At 40.1% G+C, this 17,902-nt stretch overlaps 1 protein-coding gene across 1 annotated transcript; it reads right to left on the bottom strand.

Moving 5' to 3' along the window:
* Positions 1 to 6,070: 6,070 nt before the first annotated feature.
* GTF2A1L (general transcription factor IIA subunit 1 like) lies at positions 6,071 to 17,649 on the bottom strand. The gene is made up of 9 exons (XM_086630109.1): positions 17,614 to 17,649; positions 15,496 to 15,597; positions 15,072 to 15,195; positions 13,363 to 13,418; positions 12,025 to 12,118; positions 10,722 to 11,323; positions 8,883 to 9,173; positions 8,066 to 8,155; positions 6,071 to 6,178 (listed from the first exon to the last, which is right to left on the bottom strand). Exons 1-9 carry the CDS (start codon positions 17,647 to 17,649, stop codon positions 6,071 to 6,073), a joined length of 1,503 nt encoding a protein of 500 aa, XP_086486235.1.
* Positions 17,650 to 17,902: the final 253 nt, after the last annotated feature.

Genomic DNA, 17,902 nt, shown 5'->3' with positions numbered 1-17,902 from the left:
CGGCGCTTTGGAAGGCCGGCTCCTACTATTCTAGTGACTAGGAATTATTTTATAATATCTTGAACATTTCATAATAAAAATGCCAATCAATAATTCTTATGCAACACAACTGTTCTGATGTTCAAAGTGGTATTTTCCCTTTTCTTCTTTCGTAACGATAGGCAAAACTCTTCTTTGGGGGGAGCCAGGGGAGCCCAGGAGTAATCGGGGTGCTCTTGAAGTTCACAGATACTGCACTGATTGAAGTCTGGCTCCTTTCTCTTCGTATTTGCTTCCCTGGGGTATTTAAAGCCTGTCCGCTACCTTTCATGCCTGCTTTTTCCATTCCTATCAGCTGCACTGGCATTGTTGGGTTAAAGAAAGGGGCACCGAACTAGATGCCTCCCTTCATTTCATCAACACAAACTTCCAATTAAACAGCCACCTACACCCGGTTAAAGAACAGTGTTCAAGCATTAGGTTGTAAAGATGTCACCAAAGAGAAAAGTTGACCTGCTGAACCTTTGCCACTAGCAATTTCACAGTTTATATTAGATCTCAGTCTGAGCTGGTAGGTAATTTACTTTAAAAAAAATTAATTAACCCATACACAACCATGCATGATCTGGAAGTCATGAGAGATGCAATAGCTGTAAAACCCCACCTGCTGCACACAGTCCTGTATTTTGTATATCATACGTGTGCACACACAAATCACAAAAGCCATAAATGCTCCCTCTCAGCAGCAGGATAGCTGCTGCCTGCACAGGTAAACAAGCACTGCCTTGTTTTCTCTCCAGGGACAGTCTCACAAATTATTTTTCCTCTCCTCGCTCCCCGACGTCACCAGTGCCAGTGGCATTCGGGATGTACTGGGGACTCCTCAGCACTCACAGTCCAACTCCATTCCCAGCAGATGAAGCAGAGTAGTTACTTTTTAGTGACCGTGTTTTCCTATAAAAATCTATCTTTTCTTTCACCATGCGTTGTCTTATGCTAAGGAGATCCACATTTGTGGCTGTGTTCCTAATTTAAGTAAGAATTGGGTATTCCTTTGTTACTGCAGCATATTTACTCTGTCCACAGCAAATAAGCTGTCACCCTCATGCAGTTCCCTTGCTGCGAGCAACACCATGCTCTATTGAAGGTGGAGATTCACATGTGTAAGCTCTTACCTGCATCGTATGGCCCAAACGATCCATCCCTAGTGACAATCTGCAGATTGCACTGAATGCCAGGCAGGGACCCTGCAGGAGTCTGCCCCAGGCACGTCCTACGGAGGCTACATTCTGCGCTGGCCGATCTTCTGAAAACAAGGGGCTTCGTTATTGGAAAGTTCACAGTCCTGTGGGCAAAAACAGATGCAAAAGCTGCAGACTGCAGGTCAAGCCTCTTCTTAGGTGGCTTATTGTTGATATTGCAATCCTATACATTGCCTCTGATGGGAGAACATGTGAGTGCTTACATTTCATCAAACCAACATGGTAGCATGAGACGTACACACGGCAGCTCATGGTTCACAGAACGTAAAGCAAATGCGTTTTATTTGGGCTTTCAGTGAAAGTTCTAGCATCTTAGATCACATTCTGTAGATGATACTCATGGTATCTGAAGACATCCTCAGCTGGTATAAAACGCACCTCCTCTGTGGTCACCGGAGCAGTGCAGCTGTGTAAGATCTGTGCTTACTCCCAGAACAGTCACAGCCTAACAATTCCTGACGGCCACCATAAGTGCAGATTCTGATACATACGAAAATGGTATTATTGCAATCACTTTAAACCTCTTACCTTTTCCCTCTCAACTGAGTCCTTTGTTTTCAAGTCTGTGACAGCATTAGAGTAAAAATCTGCATTCCAAAGCAGACCTCTTGTTGCCAAAACACTGCACTGCAAATTAAATTTGCTTCACATTAATGAAAGTGATCCTTTTTGTACTAGTGACTGGTTTATCATTATAGACTTAGCTTATAATTGTGTTAATTAGAAATAACATCTCTGACCCTCTCTTACCTTCAGCTTAATGCCATCATTTCAATCCGTATAAAAGCTCTGTATGTAAGCATAGCTGTACTCAGGAGCAGTTTGCACACACGTGGGGAACAAAGAAGGATCAAGAACAGAGGACACTGTTAAAACACTACAATTTACCAATCAGTAAAAATTCCATATGATGTACCTCTTTATACACATCAGCTCCTGAGCTTAGCAGATGAGCAAGTGGGACTACTATAGGATATTTAACTATAATAGAAACTAAAGACGCTGGTGAAAAAAAAAACTACCTGCCCTAAGGCTTCTCTGTTACCTATATCAAAACTGATTTTTGAGACTCTTTTGTTTGGATGGCACATGGAAGAGTCCTGCACACAATTCAGGACATGGCAAAACAATGCCTTGAGTGGGCAATAACTGATTTACTTACATTATGTTTCAACAGAACAAGACCTTGTGAACACACCCACCCTGTCCACCTACCACATAACATTATCAGGAAACTACATGCAAGAGAAATTAGAAATAGCAACAACTGATAGTGCCTTACAATGCTGCTTAAGTAACAGCAAAGAAGTGTAAGAGCTGAGGCATTTTTCTTTTTGTACCTGCTGTAAGTTGAATGAAATCTACCATTTAGCAAATAATTGCTGGTTTAAAAAAGAACAAACAAAAAATCACAACAAAAGTAATTCATATACTTCAAATTTTTATGCACATGAAAGTGCGCAAATAAGTAAAAGCAATATTGTAATAAAGATCCAGATGCCTGCTAAAGCTTCTTACACAAGTTACACTTGTTAGTCTATCTCATAATTTTTGGTGAACTTACCTTCTTTCTGGTGTAAAGTTTTAGGCAGCTATTTACTGAAGTATCTTCAGTGGCCATAACTGGCATTACACACCTCCTCCCATCACATCTGCAGCAATGTGCTTGCTAAACTGCAAGTAGCAGCAATCAAAAGCATTAATACGGTAAGCTATTCAGATCAAAAACATTCTGATCTGATTACTGCTCAAGTCATAGGCTACAGTAATTAGCTAACTGAGCTTACATTTTAGTAAGAAACATTTTTTCCAGTGTAAAGTTTCCTGACTTGAGATATTTTTAGTTGCAAATGTCTTATTTAAAGCTGTGAGTCTGCCAATCTTCATTCAAGAATGCTGGAAACAAAACATAGGGCAATTCTTATATGCTTAGACAGAAAAAAAAATGAAAGTCAGTCCTACTGCAGGAGTCCAAATAGACAGTCCATAGCTCTGGACTGGGAAAACCACTGCAAGCACTGCCAAGCAATATCTGCAGTGTAGTTTGGAGGGAGCCAGGATATCTGCAGCATTATGAATTCAGTAGCCAGTTTGTTAAATATGGGAAGGGTTGAGACGGCGAGAGCAAAACCCTACTTCAATCCCTAAAGCTTGTATATTTGATAGCTCAGGAAGGCACTGAATAGACTCCACATTAAGGTTCCTTCATATCAAGAAGATACTGGGTTAGAAAATGCAACTAAATGAAAATCCAGGGGATGGTTGATGGCGTAGTTAAGCCATCTTCAGCATCCCTTTTGATGCAGGTCAGCTTTGACCAGGAGTAAGAGTCAGCTGTGTATACCATCAGCAGATTCAGGAGGAAAGATAGCAAACAGTCCTTCGAGATTTTAATTGCCGATACTGAAAAAAAAAAAAAATTGTGAAAAGCAAAAGAGGATTAAAAATACCACTAACGCTCAACCTGTAAATCTTACAAGAAGTTTGAGAAGTAAGAGGTCAGTGTTAAAAAATACTTCCAATTCCCAACATGCAGTCTCATACTTGGGCTGCACACAGGTAGCAGCAAGCAAACATCAAAGCATAAGAAGAGATTCAAGAATGGAATAAACAGGTAGACAAGGCTAACAGGTACAAGGTATATTATAAGCATGAATTGGTAAAAGCTTAGAAGTGAAGGAGGGGAATTCCTACCCTAGTACTTTTATCCCACCTATCTCAGCATCCATTCAGAGAGGAACAAAGTCTGAAAAGAGACAAGGAGAGAGGAAATGGGCAGTCCTAAGGATGCTCAGAGCTCTGACTCCTCATCTTCATGTGGAGGCAGTCTTTAACATCACAAGCAGAAAGACGCAGCAAAGAGAAAAAAGCTGCCCATCTTTAAAAGTAGCTAAAAATTAGGTACTCTTTAGCCACTTCATTTCATAGTGACTAGCTAAAACAGGTCCTACTCTCGGAAGCAACATTCAGAGACTGCATGGTGCTTAGCAAATCACGCAGATCCAGTCATGTCCCATGAACTCCTGTGCCACACAAACTCTGCTTCCAGTCTTTTCCAAAGCATCGCTATGCTGGCCAAGTTGAAGGTGGTCCCACAGTTCATAATGCACATGTTTACAAAGCATGAACACCTTAGAGCCTGTGAGAGAACACTGAAATCTAAAAGCATCTACCACGTGGTAAGAGCTGCATTTCCTGTGCATTCGTGGGTCTGAAATGTAACACCAGTGCTGAATGTAGCATAAGTGTAACACAAGTCAGCTGAATGGGGAAGAAAAAGTCATACACTGTAGTATTTCAACTGTCTCTGAATATACAATTCTTCCAGTCCCAGTAGCAAAGACAAAAGAAATGCCACACTCAGGTCAGGCTTTCTAGTTCAGTGTCCTGTCTTTGATACTGGACAGTAGCAGATGTGTCAAAAAGCATGCAAGAAACTCTAATAGTTGTTAAAAACCTACCTCCTGAGGGAAGCATCTCTATTGTTTATGCCATCAGCACAAGGGTTTGTACCATTATGAGTAAGGGTTGAGTTTTTTCCTCCCTATTTCTTCTATGTATTCCTTCTCTCCGACTCTCATTTTCCTTCTCTTCAAGGCCTCTGCATCCTCCCAGGAAGTGGACATGTCTCATGGTGTCATCTTTCAGCACATGCAAAAGAAGCAGCCAGAAGGGAGGGGTGCCATACCCTTGCATGTAGCACTGCCCTTCTAGCAGGATTATCCTGCTCTGAGTCAGCCTGGCTGAGGCTTTAACCCTTTAGCTTCCAGCACTGCCCTACAAGGAACAGGAGCTAGCCAGGGGAAAGCTGCAGCTCTGAAGGGCCAGGGCCCAGACCTAAGGGTGCAGAACTTTCTGACCTCTGTTTCTAGAGGAACAAACAAAAAGTTAACATTGAGGACTGCTGGGAATGCAGTTCTCAGGGCAGGGTGAGCTACTGTCACATGGCTTGTACACATTTCTCTAAGCAAAGTTTATGTTTAGGGAACACAAAAACAACTGCTAGAAATGTACATGAGATGACATTTTATTATTATGCACAATTTGTATCATTCACAGCTTACTGGTCTGTAGTCCTAGAGTGTAGTGGATATGTACAGAAGCAAAAAGTGAAATGACTTTGCATTGACAGTGAAAATAAATCACATTTTAATGTTAAATCACACTATTCATTGCATCTCAGTAGACATAGAGGATATAGAATAAACAACAATAATTCTCATATATTGAGAGCTCAAGGGTCTTCCACTCACATTTCCCGACTTACATCTAAAGTACCTGCCTTTAAGCTGAAGTCAAAAACCCACAAACAACAACAAACAAGTAAGGGAGGAAGAACAGTAGAGCACAAATGTTGCCCTTTCTTTTTTTAAACTCAGCAGCCTTTGAAAAGAAATAAATAATATCGCCAACAACTGTGTAGTTTTATATTTCAAGTCATACTTTAGCTCTAATTTTAAAGAAGTGCAAAGAAAACCAACAGAACTGAAATTTACTTAAATACAGTCACTTAGTATTCCATGACTTTCTTGAATTACTAACAGATTCAACATTTTTGTCTTTAAAGCTATTCACTCCAATTATGTTTCTTGGGTAGAAAAGTAATGAAATATTCAGAAAAGAACAGTAATGATAGCTGAGTAGCTAACAATACAGTTTTAGTTTGCATGTATTAACACATATTTTGCACATTTTTATCACAGCTTTGTTGTTGGGTATTTGTTTTGGTGAGGGTTTTTTATGGCAAAACAATAGACAGTCTAGTTGTTTCACAGGAAGTTCATAAGGGAGTAATGCCACAGTCTTAAAGTACATACTTCAGTGAGGTTTCACCACTCCGCATCCCCAATGGCTTTTGCAAAAACATGGTCTTTACCCTCAAAGGACATCACTCCATCTTTTAAGTAGAACTTCCATTTGTTCTTACTTCGATGTATCTGATAAAAGAAATAAGTCAATGCCCACCCACCTCCCCCAAAAAAAAAAACACAACACATATTAGACCAACTAATACTTGATTTACAAAACTTGTCTTTCTCTCAAAATCCTGATAGCCCAAAACATGTGAAACAATTCCACTGAACACAGCACAAACAATCAATAGAGGTAGTAGATTTCAGTTGTTTATAATAGATTCCCTGGCTTCTCAAGGGAACAACCTTCTGAATCTTAGCACACACACACATAAAAAGACAAAGGTAGTTGTGTGAAAGCTCAACGCTGGCAGGAAAACAAGACAATAATGGAGAAATTTCATTAGTGTATCAGTCCCAAAATATACTGCACCTTGCAAACAAGTATGGCTTAACTGAAGGGCAGTGGTTTCCTTCTCTCATACACATTGCAAAGCAATATTGCATTAAGATAAGGCTAGAAGCAGGAAAACTTTGCTGAAAAGCAAATACTGCCATACAAAACAATAAGAAAAAATCTGCATGTTCTGTTTCTTTTTAAGGGCCTGCAAATCAATCTACACCACAAAGTTTTTGTTTAATACTAAAAGAAGACATTTTAAACATCTCTAGAAAATTCCTTGGATTTAAGCATCGGTCTATTTTCAAGTTCAGAAAGGAAAAACAGAGGGATAAAACAAATGAAATAGGACAGTCATTTTGCAGACAGCATTCTTTTATAGGTAACAAGGTAATTTAATAGGTAACTGTTTCCATCTACTTTCTACTGGGCCTGCATGTTTTTATTAAATCAATATACAAAAGGGGAAAGTTACCAACGTCTTCCCCCAACATCTGTAACTGTCAATTTCTAACATCTGATCTTAAATTTCCTATATATGTGTCCCACGCTGAACTTCCTATCAGTTTTTAAAAATTTTCAACCAATTTTTCAGCTTATTACAGGCAAAGCTTGCTGTACGTAAGAGCATCCCCTACTTATAGCATCTGTAACATTAAACTGAGTTATGAAGCTTCAAAACTTCATGTACCTTTTCAGTACAATACAGACATCATGGCTCAATTTCAGATGCATTTTCTACACGTACTCCTATAACTATGTTTTCCAAAATAACTAGTTTCACAAACACTTAACCTGTTACACTTTAGTACGGACAATTTTCTTAGCAGCTCCTATTTCCTAAAACACAGACACCATTAAGGCAGGCCTAGTTGAACACACACAAAAAAATTATCACTCGTCACTTTTGAAAGAATAAAAGCCAAGGCGCATTCTTAAGCAAACTACAGACATATTTTTCCATATTTGTTTCAAACTAAGATACGCACTTTGTCAACTTTTAAACTACTTGCACATGGTCCGAAACCGTACAAGAGTTCTAAGCACTTAATTTGATCTTCAAGAGTTCAAAATAAGGTTGAATTTTAAATATTGAAATGAAGGAGGACAAAGCAGCCCTTAGCAACTGTTGTGTTTTTCAGACACGATAGAATTCTGGTAGGAAAACCTCTCAGTAAGCACTCCAGAGACAAAAAAAAAAGCCATAAAAGTACACAGGCTCCTCTTTCTGTTACCCATTTCAAAAAATCTTAATTCATGGCTGTAAATGCATACAAACATCCATGGAGCTGTTGATATTACTTAAAAGTTAAGGAAATGCATAAGCTTTTGCAAGATTTGGTCCTCTCTCCTTTTTCTTTTATAGGCCATTATGAACCCATTGATTATCCTTGTTTCAGAAAATAGCAGGTAAGTCTTCAGGCTATTGTCAGCTAACCATGTAATTTGAGCACTCAATTATTACAGCATTAGATTTTCTTTAGAAGGCACTGACAGTAGACCAGACATGGATTTGCTGAAGATATTACTTAGAATGATTAAAGAACAAAAGATAAAACTATATACTGTACCTTGTCATACTGACAAACTATCACATTGTCAGTGTCAAACAAGTCTGGAGTGTCCTGTTCGCTGACATCATCACCAGAATTTAAGGGGTCCTAGAGATTAAAATTGTATTTTATGCATTCTTTCAGAATAGCATTGAATATATTTGACATTATTGTTGTAGGCATGTATAAAGGTTACTATTGCAAAAATCAAGACCTAGAGGTTATAAAGACTATATTGCACAAAGCTCATTTATAAGCACCTTTACATGCTCGTGTTCTCAAAAATGCCCTAAACAAAAACACAGGACGAAAAACAAGACTGCTAACTGACGAAGCAGACCTCAGTAACTGGAATTTATTTGAAGTCCAGATGCTACGAGTTGATTCCCTTGTGAATCTCTAGGATACAAAATTGCACATCTTTAAGAAAAGCCTTTTCCTAGGAAACATACATACTTGTATCACATCGTTCTATTCTCTGCCTAATTCCCTGTGGTCCTTCAGAAAAGAAACCTAGATTGGTATCGCAATCTTAAATAAAAAGCAGAACTCCATTCCACTGAGGCCAGGGTTTTACCATAAAACTTTAATTCTGGTAATTAAGTATCTCAATTCATCCAATAAACGACTTCTCAACATCTCTTTCATTTGTCCACGCTCCTCATAACGAGCTCGCAAGTAATTTCTCAGTAGTACCTCCTTTCTCAAGAGGTATGTAACTTAACTATGCATTCTCTGCATTAAACTTACCAGAAATTGTTCTGGGTCCAACAATTCAACAGTCAAGACAGATAAACGATTGTAATGTGCTTTGCAAGGCTTAAAAGTAAATTACCTCCTCAACTACATCTATTTCAGGCTCTTCATCACCACCAGTGCTGCTGCTAGACTCTGTGTTTGAAATACTGTCACATTCTTCATCATCGTCTTCCTCATCCTCCAGAACTTTTAAATCCTCTGATTCAATAATGCCAATGAATTCATTCTCTTCCTCATCATTTGTATGTGGTATTTCTTCCTTGGGAGAAACATCACCAGTTCCATCTAGCTGAATTATGCCCTCAATGTCACTACAGATATCCTTCTCTGATCGTAAATTAGATTCCATCTGCTCCATACGTTCCACCTGACAAGAATAAAAGAGACCAGAGACAGCTTGTGAATTAACACCACATATCTTTCATTGTTCAGTACAAAGCCTGAGATTTTTGTTTAAGCAAGCAACAAGACTGGGGCACTAAAATGAGAGTTTCAAGTCCTGGCCTACTTGTAAACCCTGAGTACATTTGCAAATCTTGTTCTTACACCTACTCTTAAAGAGAATCCATGCCAAATATTCCTCAGCAATATAGAAAGACATTCTTTTAGACTTTTCTTTAAACATTATTGTACTCAAACAACTTCTTATTCTTAAGAATAAGATGACAGAGCTGGCCTTTAGAATTTCTATAGCAAAGAAAATTCCAAACACAAAACAAAAAGAAAAAAAAAAGGAAACGAGCTGCTCCTCTGCCCCCTAAACCAGCATTTTTTGGTTTTGAAATAAAAGTCTAGATTAATTCATCCCTCTCCCTCAACTCAATCAAAATGCTTTGTTTAAATAAGATATAAAAAGCTGAGAGAGGCAGTAAATATTTCAGAACTTTAAGCTACTGTTCATAAAAGGGCTAGAATTCCTAAACCGAGCATTCACAGGAGCATAAAAGGGCTTTAAGCTTTCAGCCATCTTTGGTTTCTTGTTAAATCTTTATTGTAGCACTTAATTCACATCCATGTACACTTTCTAGTTCAAGAAAATAACACTTTGTTTTGATCTTCCATTTTTACTACAGACAGTCTTCACCATTCTGCATCAAAGTTCAGATGAGCAACTAACATGCTTTCCATTTACAGTCATTTGTCATTACTGTCATTAAATTTGCATTTAATAAATTTGCCTCAATCACATATAAGCACTACAACTCAAAGTAAGCAAGCCAGCCTGAACACAAAACATCTGCAAATAATTTCTGGAACAAAAATTAGATGAGATCAGGAAAATGGCTCGTTAATTAAAATCAGTCAAGTTTTCTACACAAGTCTAGTTGAATTCTAGTTGTTCAGGATTTTTTTCCCCAAGGAAATACATTTCTTTCCAGCAAATTTTCACTTATCAAATCTGACTTTTCATACTCAATATGTATTCTCAATGCAAGTTAAATGCTCTTCACACATCTCAAGTTAAAACTAATCCCAGCTGACATTGCAAAAGCAATTTGCCCACAGCTGGCCAGTATCCACATGCAGGTTCAGTGTCAGAATGACAGGGAAGTTCTCAAAGGGTCATTCATGTCTGCTCAGTCGCAAAAAAACCCAAAACTATTCTCCCCAAAAACAGTCAATAAGACTAAGAATACATTATATCTATCCCTTACACTTTTAGCATTTTTTAGATTAACATTCTCTTCAATCTCAGTATTTCAACAATATTTGTAACAAATTCTTAATTTAAAAATAAGCAGTCAGCTACCGCTATTCAAACAAGCTCAAAAATTAACTTTTAAGTGATAATAATTTTTATTATTAAAATTTAGAGGTGCTACTTGTCACTTACAGGTGTGTGTGATCACATCTCTTACAATACAACCATCTCCAACAGACATATTTTCACCAGCTGCGAAACAAAAGGCCTTACCTTGTCAGAGGAAGCCATGCTGTCCTGATCCTTCAGAACAGCGTTATCATCCAAACTGTTGCCCGCGATAATCAGTTCAATGATATCATCAGACATGTGCTGTTGCACCGACTCCTGAGGCTCAATGTCTAACTGCCCCTCCACATCCAGCAGTACACTAGTCGAGTTGTTTGCCAAGGATTCAGTGGGAGGAAACCCTTCAGAAGATTCTGGAGTAAACACAGTTGTGTGAAGACAGCTGTCCTGGGATTTTTCTGTTGAGTCTGCATGCTGATTCAACACTGCACTAGTTGCAAGTTGCTGCTGACTCACAGAAGGCTGCTGGACCAATGTAGCATTGGCAGAGTTCTCCAGGTGTTTTTCTTCCATGACATTTGATTGAAATACCATGGTCTGTTGGACAGCAGTCTCCTGGGGTTGCAATGTTTCAGCAGCTGCCTGGGCAGAAGACGGATTCACCTGTGTGACACTGGCAACGTTGGCTTGCAGAACTGGAGGTTGCCCAAGGGTCTGAAATATCTGCTGAACAGGATGATGTAGAATATTTGCATCTCCTGAGGCCTGAGTAACCATAACAGGCATGTTTACCTTATAAAGGTGCCCTATAAAGAGAAGGGTTAAAAACGGCTTCAGCAGGTTAAACTACAGGTTCATCCAGGCCACTGTCCTGTTATCCCTAATAATCAATAGCAAATACTCAGGCAAACTACGAGAAACACAATGTTTACAAAGCACTATATTCCCCAAGCACAATTTCGGCCTTTGAAATTAAGTGTTCCGAGGCTTTTTTAGTCAGAGCTTCCATCCAGACCACCACATTTAATATCCACTTTTGGGTTTGGATTTTACTTAAAAAAAAAAAAAAGGAAAAACCTGTTTTACATTTGTTTCCAAGTCATTTCAGAAACCAAGGAATACAAGACGAAACGGTAAACTACTCCATATCTACAGGGACAGTTCACTCCTTCCGACAAAGGAACATATCTGATCTCTAAGGTCCCTTCCAGCCTATGCCATTCTATGATTCTATGATATTTGCAAGCAGTTGTACAACAAAAAAATGGCATCACCTGGCAGCCCTGTTAACCCATCTTGCAAGTGTGTACAACTGACACACTAACTCATCAATGTAATTACTTCCCCATGCAGCAATTACAAACGCAAACAAAGGAAGAGGAGAGCTGGCTCTACCCACCTATACTTTAACTTCAGATTTGTTTTATCTGCTGCACTCAGGACCATCTTTCAGTATCCACATACAGTCAATGCACTGTAACGTTTTACATCTCCTCTTTAATCTTACCAGATGCTGTCTGTAGTGTCACTCCAGCTGGTACATGTACAGGATAAGCAATCCCCGAAGGGAGAGTAAGAGTTGCACCTGCTCGTGAAGCACCCTAGATACACAAGAGCTTTATTAAGAAATAGTGCATACTTTATCTCCTAGAGCCCTAACTGTCACACGTAACACATCCAGATGAAACACAAATGAGGGCCTTTTTGTGATCATCTTTACTGAAGAGTTACTTCAGACTTTTGCGATTTAAACAGATAAAGAGTATTCTGTATTGACAGGATAATGACTTGCCCTAAGTGTTTCCTATGTTCCAGTTATCACATTCCCTTTCCATTTACCGAACACTTTTCTCTACCCCCTCAATGTACACACCATCCAGAAAGGTATTTTTCCACTCAGAGCCACTTTTACCTAAGCTTATGTATAACTCAACACAGCACAGACTCCTTGCCTAGGCCTATGAAGTCACTTCACATTCTCTTTTTCTCCTGGAAAGCGAAGAGCTGGATATGAGGCTCCCTTTCAAACTAGCTGTTCTGAGGAAAACCAAATTTTAAATTAGGAAACTTGCATGTTACACAAACACCTTCCCAATATTATATTTCAGCTTGGCAAGCTAGTTAGCTTGAGGCTCAGGAGGCACTCAATAAGTTCATCAAGCTCTGACAATTCATACCTCCTCCCCTCACCAAACAAATCTTCCCATGCCCAGAGTTCAAAACCTGCCAACTCCAAAAACACTTTCTTGGAAATTATTTCTATGCCTTGCAGATAATCCTGCTCCCGTCTTCACTAGTGCTAGCATTTCCCAACTATGCATAATTTTAACACCCAGTAATAACAAAAAAAAAAATTTAAAAAAGGATCTGTAGATGGCATTTCCACTACACTTCTATCCTATAGGCTAAATACGTGCAGCCATGTATTCCAACATGCTTGCGGCTGCACTGCTTGCAAAACCAACTGGATAGATCCCCATCCTTGTTCACTGCTTAAACAGAAGCAGCAGACTTGCAGCTCTCCCTCTGCAGACTTTTGTATGGTTTTCATTTAAAAAAAAAAAAAGAAAAAAAAACAGGGTTAGAAGTTTCAACACTGAATTTCTTCAGCTGTTGATTCTCTCCCAGCAGAACTCCTGCTCCCTTGCCTACTATACCATACCAGACAGACAAAACAGTCATGCAAAATGCTACTTTTTAGGTTCCTAAATGCTGTCCTAAAGCAGCTATACATGAGAAATATTTAATACTTGCCTCCCCTTAAGCCTATTAACAACTGACAAACTTCATCATTTAGAATTCAGAATAATCAAAATGGAAATAAAATGTCACTACTGCTACATACCAGGTCTGCTGCTGTGAAATGCGGAAAACCTCTGCCAGCTGGGATGACTAAAGAAGCTATCAAAAAAAAAAAAGCCACTTTACAAAAAACAGGAATTTCTCAGACACAGTAGATCTTTCAGTAATTTACAGCAAGCACTGCTGAAACTAAAGCAACTTCAGTTTATACTCATTAGATCAAACAAAAAAGTGAACACATCTAGATAAGCCTCTTAAATATTATTTCCCTTTATGTTGTTTCAAGCTTATGCTGTACTCAGCAGGGAGGGGTTATACCCTGAACTTATAAAACTTATATTTTGCTAAAAGCTGGTCTTGAATTTTTTTTTTTTGTTTAAAAAATATTTCTATTTACCTATTTGATCTGTTTAAGTTGCACTGTAAAAATGAAGCATGCCATTTCTATTTGTTACATCAACTAGAAGGACAGCTGTGCAATGCTACCATTTTAACACGACCAGGAACATATAGGTAAAATGCACTGCCTTGCCAACGGGAGAAAAATGTGCAAGTGTCTTTCTGCACCACAGAAAATCCAACGGTGCTAACAGTAGGAACAGTAAGGTGGGATTTTCAAAAGCACTCACTACTGGCTTCAGTGGGAGAAGATGAGCGAAAGGGAAAACTATCACAGGCTTCAACAAGCAAACAATTTAGGTAGCTCTAAGCACATTGAAAATCTCTAGCCATAGAACAATTCAAATTCCGTTAAAATAAAATAAAATAAAAAGAAAAGTAGTTCACTATCTTCAACAGATTGTTTTGCCTTAGTACTGCTTTTCCAAAAATTAGAAGTACAAGGTAAAGCTCATTAAATATAAAGCCTCCAATAGCAAACAAACCCAAAAGTATATTCCCTTTAACCGCATGGAATAAATAAAACATGTCTCCCAAATCAGTCTATTCAACTATGAAGATCGTAAAAAAAAAAAAACCAAACCACAACAGGTGAAGAGAACCTCCCCAACCTTGAAGTGCCCTACAACACAGATTTTCATTAAATCATCTCATAGGCTTTTTGTCCTTTGTGGGGAAAGGTCCTAATGGCCTCTCACACAGGAAAAAGCCTCAGCTGAGCATTACACTCTACCATAACACTACCACAGTGGTCAGCTGGATTTAATTGAGAAGAATAGGTCCTGATGTCAGAGGCTGTGTGAAAGTCAAGTACTTCTGCGCCACGGGAATACAGCTTTTAGGAAAAGTAAAGTAACTGAAAGACAAATCAAAAAACTCCCCAAAACCTCCCACTCCTCTGTTTGAGCAAGGCCTTACATTTTAACAAGCACAGAACCAGATTAAACTCCAACATAACAGGAGATCTGCATGGCACAAACATGCCATATAACCTCAGCACACACCATGCCACACATTACAAGGGGAAGTGAAAGCTTAACCCTACTGGTAAATTTGCAATTGAAGGGCTACACTTCCAGACTGCAGACAAGAAGGTTAAAATTCACTGTGCGTTTTGCTACTGGGAATAAGCAGCAGATCAGGTACAAGCAGACATAACTGCATTAGTTTATCAAAGTTTATTTGATCCTCTATTGGTCAAATTCTGCTTTCAATTACTGTTCCCCATCACACTAGATATAAACATAAGCATCACAAACTAAGATTATTGCAGCACCTTCAAGTCTTCCAAAAAGATTCTTGGATCCCTGAGCTATTCTTAAATTGCATCTGTAGCGTTCAACAACATCTGACCTGCTGAAGCCTGCAGAATGCGGTGAAAATTGTGCGGCAACTGCAGGGTAAACTGTGGAGAACGGTGGCTATGTCTGAAGAAGCCTTCTGTTGCTTTAGACTGCATCACCTTGGTTTCCCAAAGCTGCAGAAAGATTATTAAGGTCAACAGATACCAGTTTTTAAAATAGACCACATCTAAAATGATAAGCAGGTATTTCTAGTTTTTCCAAAAGTAACCTGACTGATTCTATCCAATAAACACAGTAACAATCGCTACTGAATTTTTACTACCAGTAGCCCAATAATACATCATCTGCAGGATACTTGTAAGTCTAAGTTAGGACAAAAGCTTGCATGTTTTGAGAGGCAAAGAAACAGACAGATACATCCGCTCAAAAGAAAAAATACTCAACTTCTATTAATGCAAGGGAACCCAACAAACCTGCTTCAAGTCTTTCAGAACCTGTTCCTCTACACCCTCTTCTGCAAAGAGTTCCCGCACACCTTCAATCACATCTTCAATAATGGACTTGTACAGTTTAGGCTATATTAAAAATATATATATATTTTCAAGTTAAGATGAATATTAACTCATTTGGAATGATAGCATCAAGTCTAATGTCACTGCATAAACTACTGTTAACAAACTGAATAGCATGAAGAGATCAGCGTAATAAACTGAATACTCCGTCAAATGCAAAGATCTGCAAGTCCACTCATTCTTTTAAATCTAACATCCCTGGGAACAGACATCCCTGGAAAAATACTGGATTTGAGCCTCAAATTATTGGTTTCTGCAAGCTACAGAAACGTTTAAGAAAATCCTAGAAACATTACAAAAGCAATTGCTGTGCTGTTATTTTCAAACAAGCATGTCAAAAATGTCAGTTTAAAAACAGGCATTTACTGTTTGGTATCATTCCGGTGTCATCGCCCCTAACATAAAGGCCAACAAACAACATAAGCTACTAAAAATGAGATGTGTCAATTCTATCACAAGCATAATGTAAGTAACCTGCAAAAAATAACAGGGATTTTATTCTTTCTTTGTGATAATAGCCTGATGCTGTACAGTAGTTTAGCTATGGAAATTTTAACACTATAGTTATCAATACCTATCATTCATCTTGTATTACAATAGGACTGCAATGCAACATTTTATTCCTTCTTCTGCCCATCCATGTCAGTGATTAAATCCTAATCCTACAGTCAGACCTGGACAGCAGACACACATAAGCTTCAAAATGCATCCATTCAGACGTAAATGTAAGACAATAAGCTTTAGCAATTTAAAGCTTATTAATCTTGACTATCATTACCACCAGACTAGGCTACACAAGGTGAAAGATGAAGTTGAGATTTTTAGGAAATCTTAGAAGTTAAGATTGAGGGGTATTAATTTACATTTTTCTAACTTAACATCAAATTAATAATTTACTGCAGATAAACAATTTGTTTTTCAAAAAAAAAAAACTAGAAGCTATTAAGACATAACAAGTTACACTTTTAGCGAAAAGCTATCATCACAACATAGTACTACTTTTAAATAACTATATTCATATCTGACTTCTTATGGGAGGTTAGAGATATCCAAGAATTCCCCCAGCACATTTCAGTGTACAAGGAATACATGGAGAGAAAAAAAAAAAAAAGGACTTTTGTACCACTATACTAAAAGATGTTGACTAGCCCGCATGTCAAATGCTTTGCCTTCATTGTTAATCCAGAAAAGAAACTGAATTTAAATCTTTCAACAGGCCTATTCCTCTCCCCAGGACTGCCAAGCCAGAACAAGTACAAATATTTATTATGCTATATAAAAACTGTACGTAGCAACCGTAAAACTCAAACACTACACCCTTCCAAATTAGAGGGAAACGGTTACAGTGCGGAGGTTACTGTACTCCAGCTTCATCCCTTCGCACACAGGCGCTCCTTTCCCAGAACCAGCCCATCCCCACCGGACAGTGCCGGCGCCAGGAACGAACAAACTCCGCTCTTCTTTGCGTACAGCGCGCTGAGAGGGGCTGACCGACACCCCGTTCCAGCAAAGCCAGGAACAAGTCCTAAAGCGAAGCCTTCAAGGCTTCCCTGGGACTGGCGTCACCTGAAGGGGCACCCGGAGCCCCGGGTACGGAGGGGCGGCCGATGGCGCCCGGAGGGGAGCGCGGCCGCCACCCCCTCTCCCGGCCCCGCTGCGGCTGCACGGCGTCTCCCCGCGCCCCGGAGCTCACACCCACCCCTGCCACCATGCTTTTGCCCACAAAACGCTTTTTTTTTTTTAAACAAAACCCCCAAAGCAACGGCTTTCGCAGGCACCCCTGCGCTCCCCGCGCCAGGGAAGGGCCGGCGGTTCCCCGCCATCCCGCCGGGGACTCCGCGGGGCGGCACCGCTCCCACCAAGGACTCCGCGGGAGGGAGGGCGATTTCCCGGGCCCTAGCCCGGCTCCATCGCCTTCTTCCACAGCCAGACCCCGCCGAACCGCTCGCAGCCCCCAAGCCCGCCAGCGCGCTGCTGGGTCGGCTCAGGACCCGGCGCGGCCTCGCCGCCGCCCCTCACCACGGGGTTCGCGTGCGCCATGGCGGCAGCCGCCATCACGCGCTCTCCCGCCTTAAGGCGCCGTCGCCATGGCGACGCGGCCTGCCCGCCGCCGGCCCCGCCCGGGCCTGCCTCCGCCAGGCGCCCCGTGTTCCTCCCTGCCCCTGAAACACGCTGTACGGTGCCGCACGCTGCGGCGGCACCGAGCGCTGGAAGCCGAACCCGGGTGTATTTCTTGCAGCTCCCGAGACCAAACGGAAGGAGCAGCTGCCGCAGGAGCCCGGTTCGCGGTTCGGACCCCGAGCTCTCG

This window comes from Tauraco erythrolophus, chromosome 2, assembly GCF_009769465.1.
Source record: "Tauraco erythrolophus isolate bTauEry1 chromosome 2, bTauEry1.pri, whole genome shotgun sequence".
Lineage (NCBI taxonomy): Eukaryota > Metazoa > Chordata > Aves > Musophagiformes > Musophagidae > Tauraco > Tauraco erythrolophus.
This window is presented reverse-complemented; position numbering and strand designations above follow the sequence as displayed.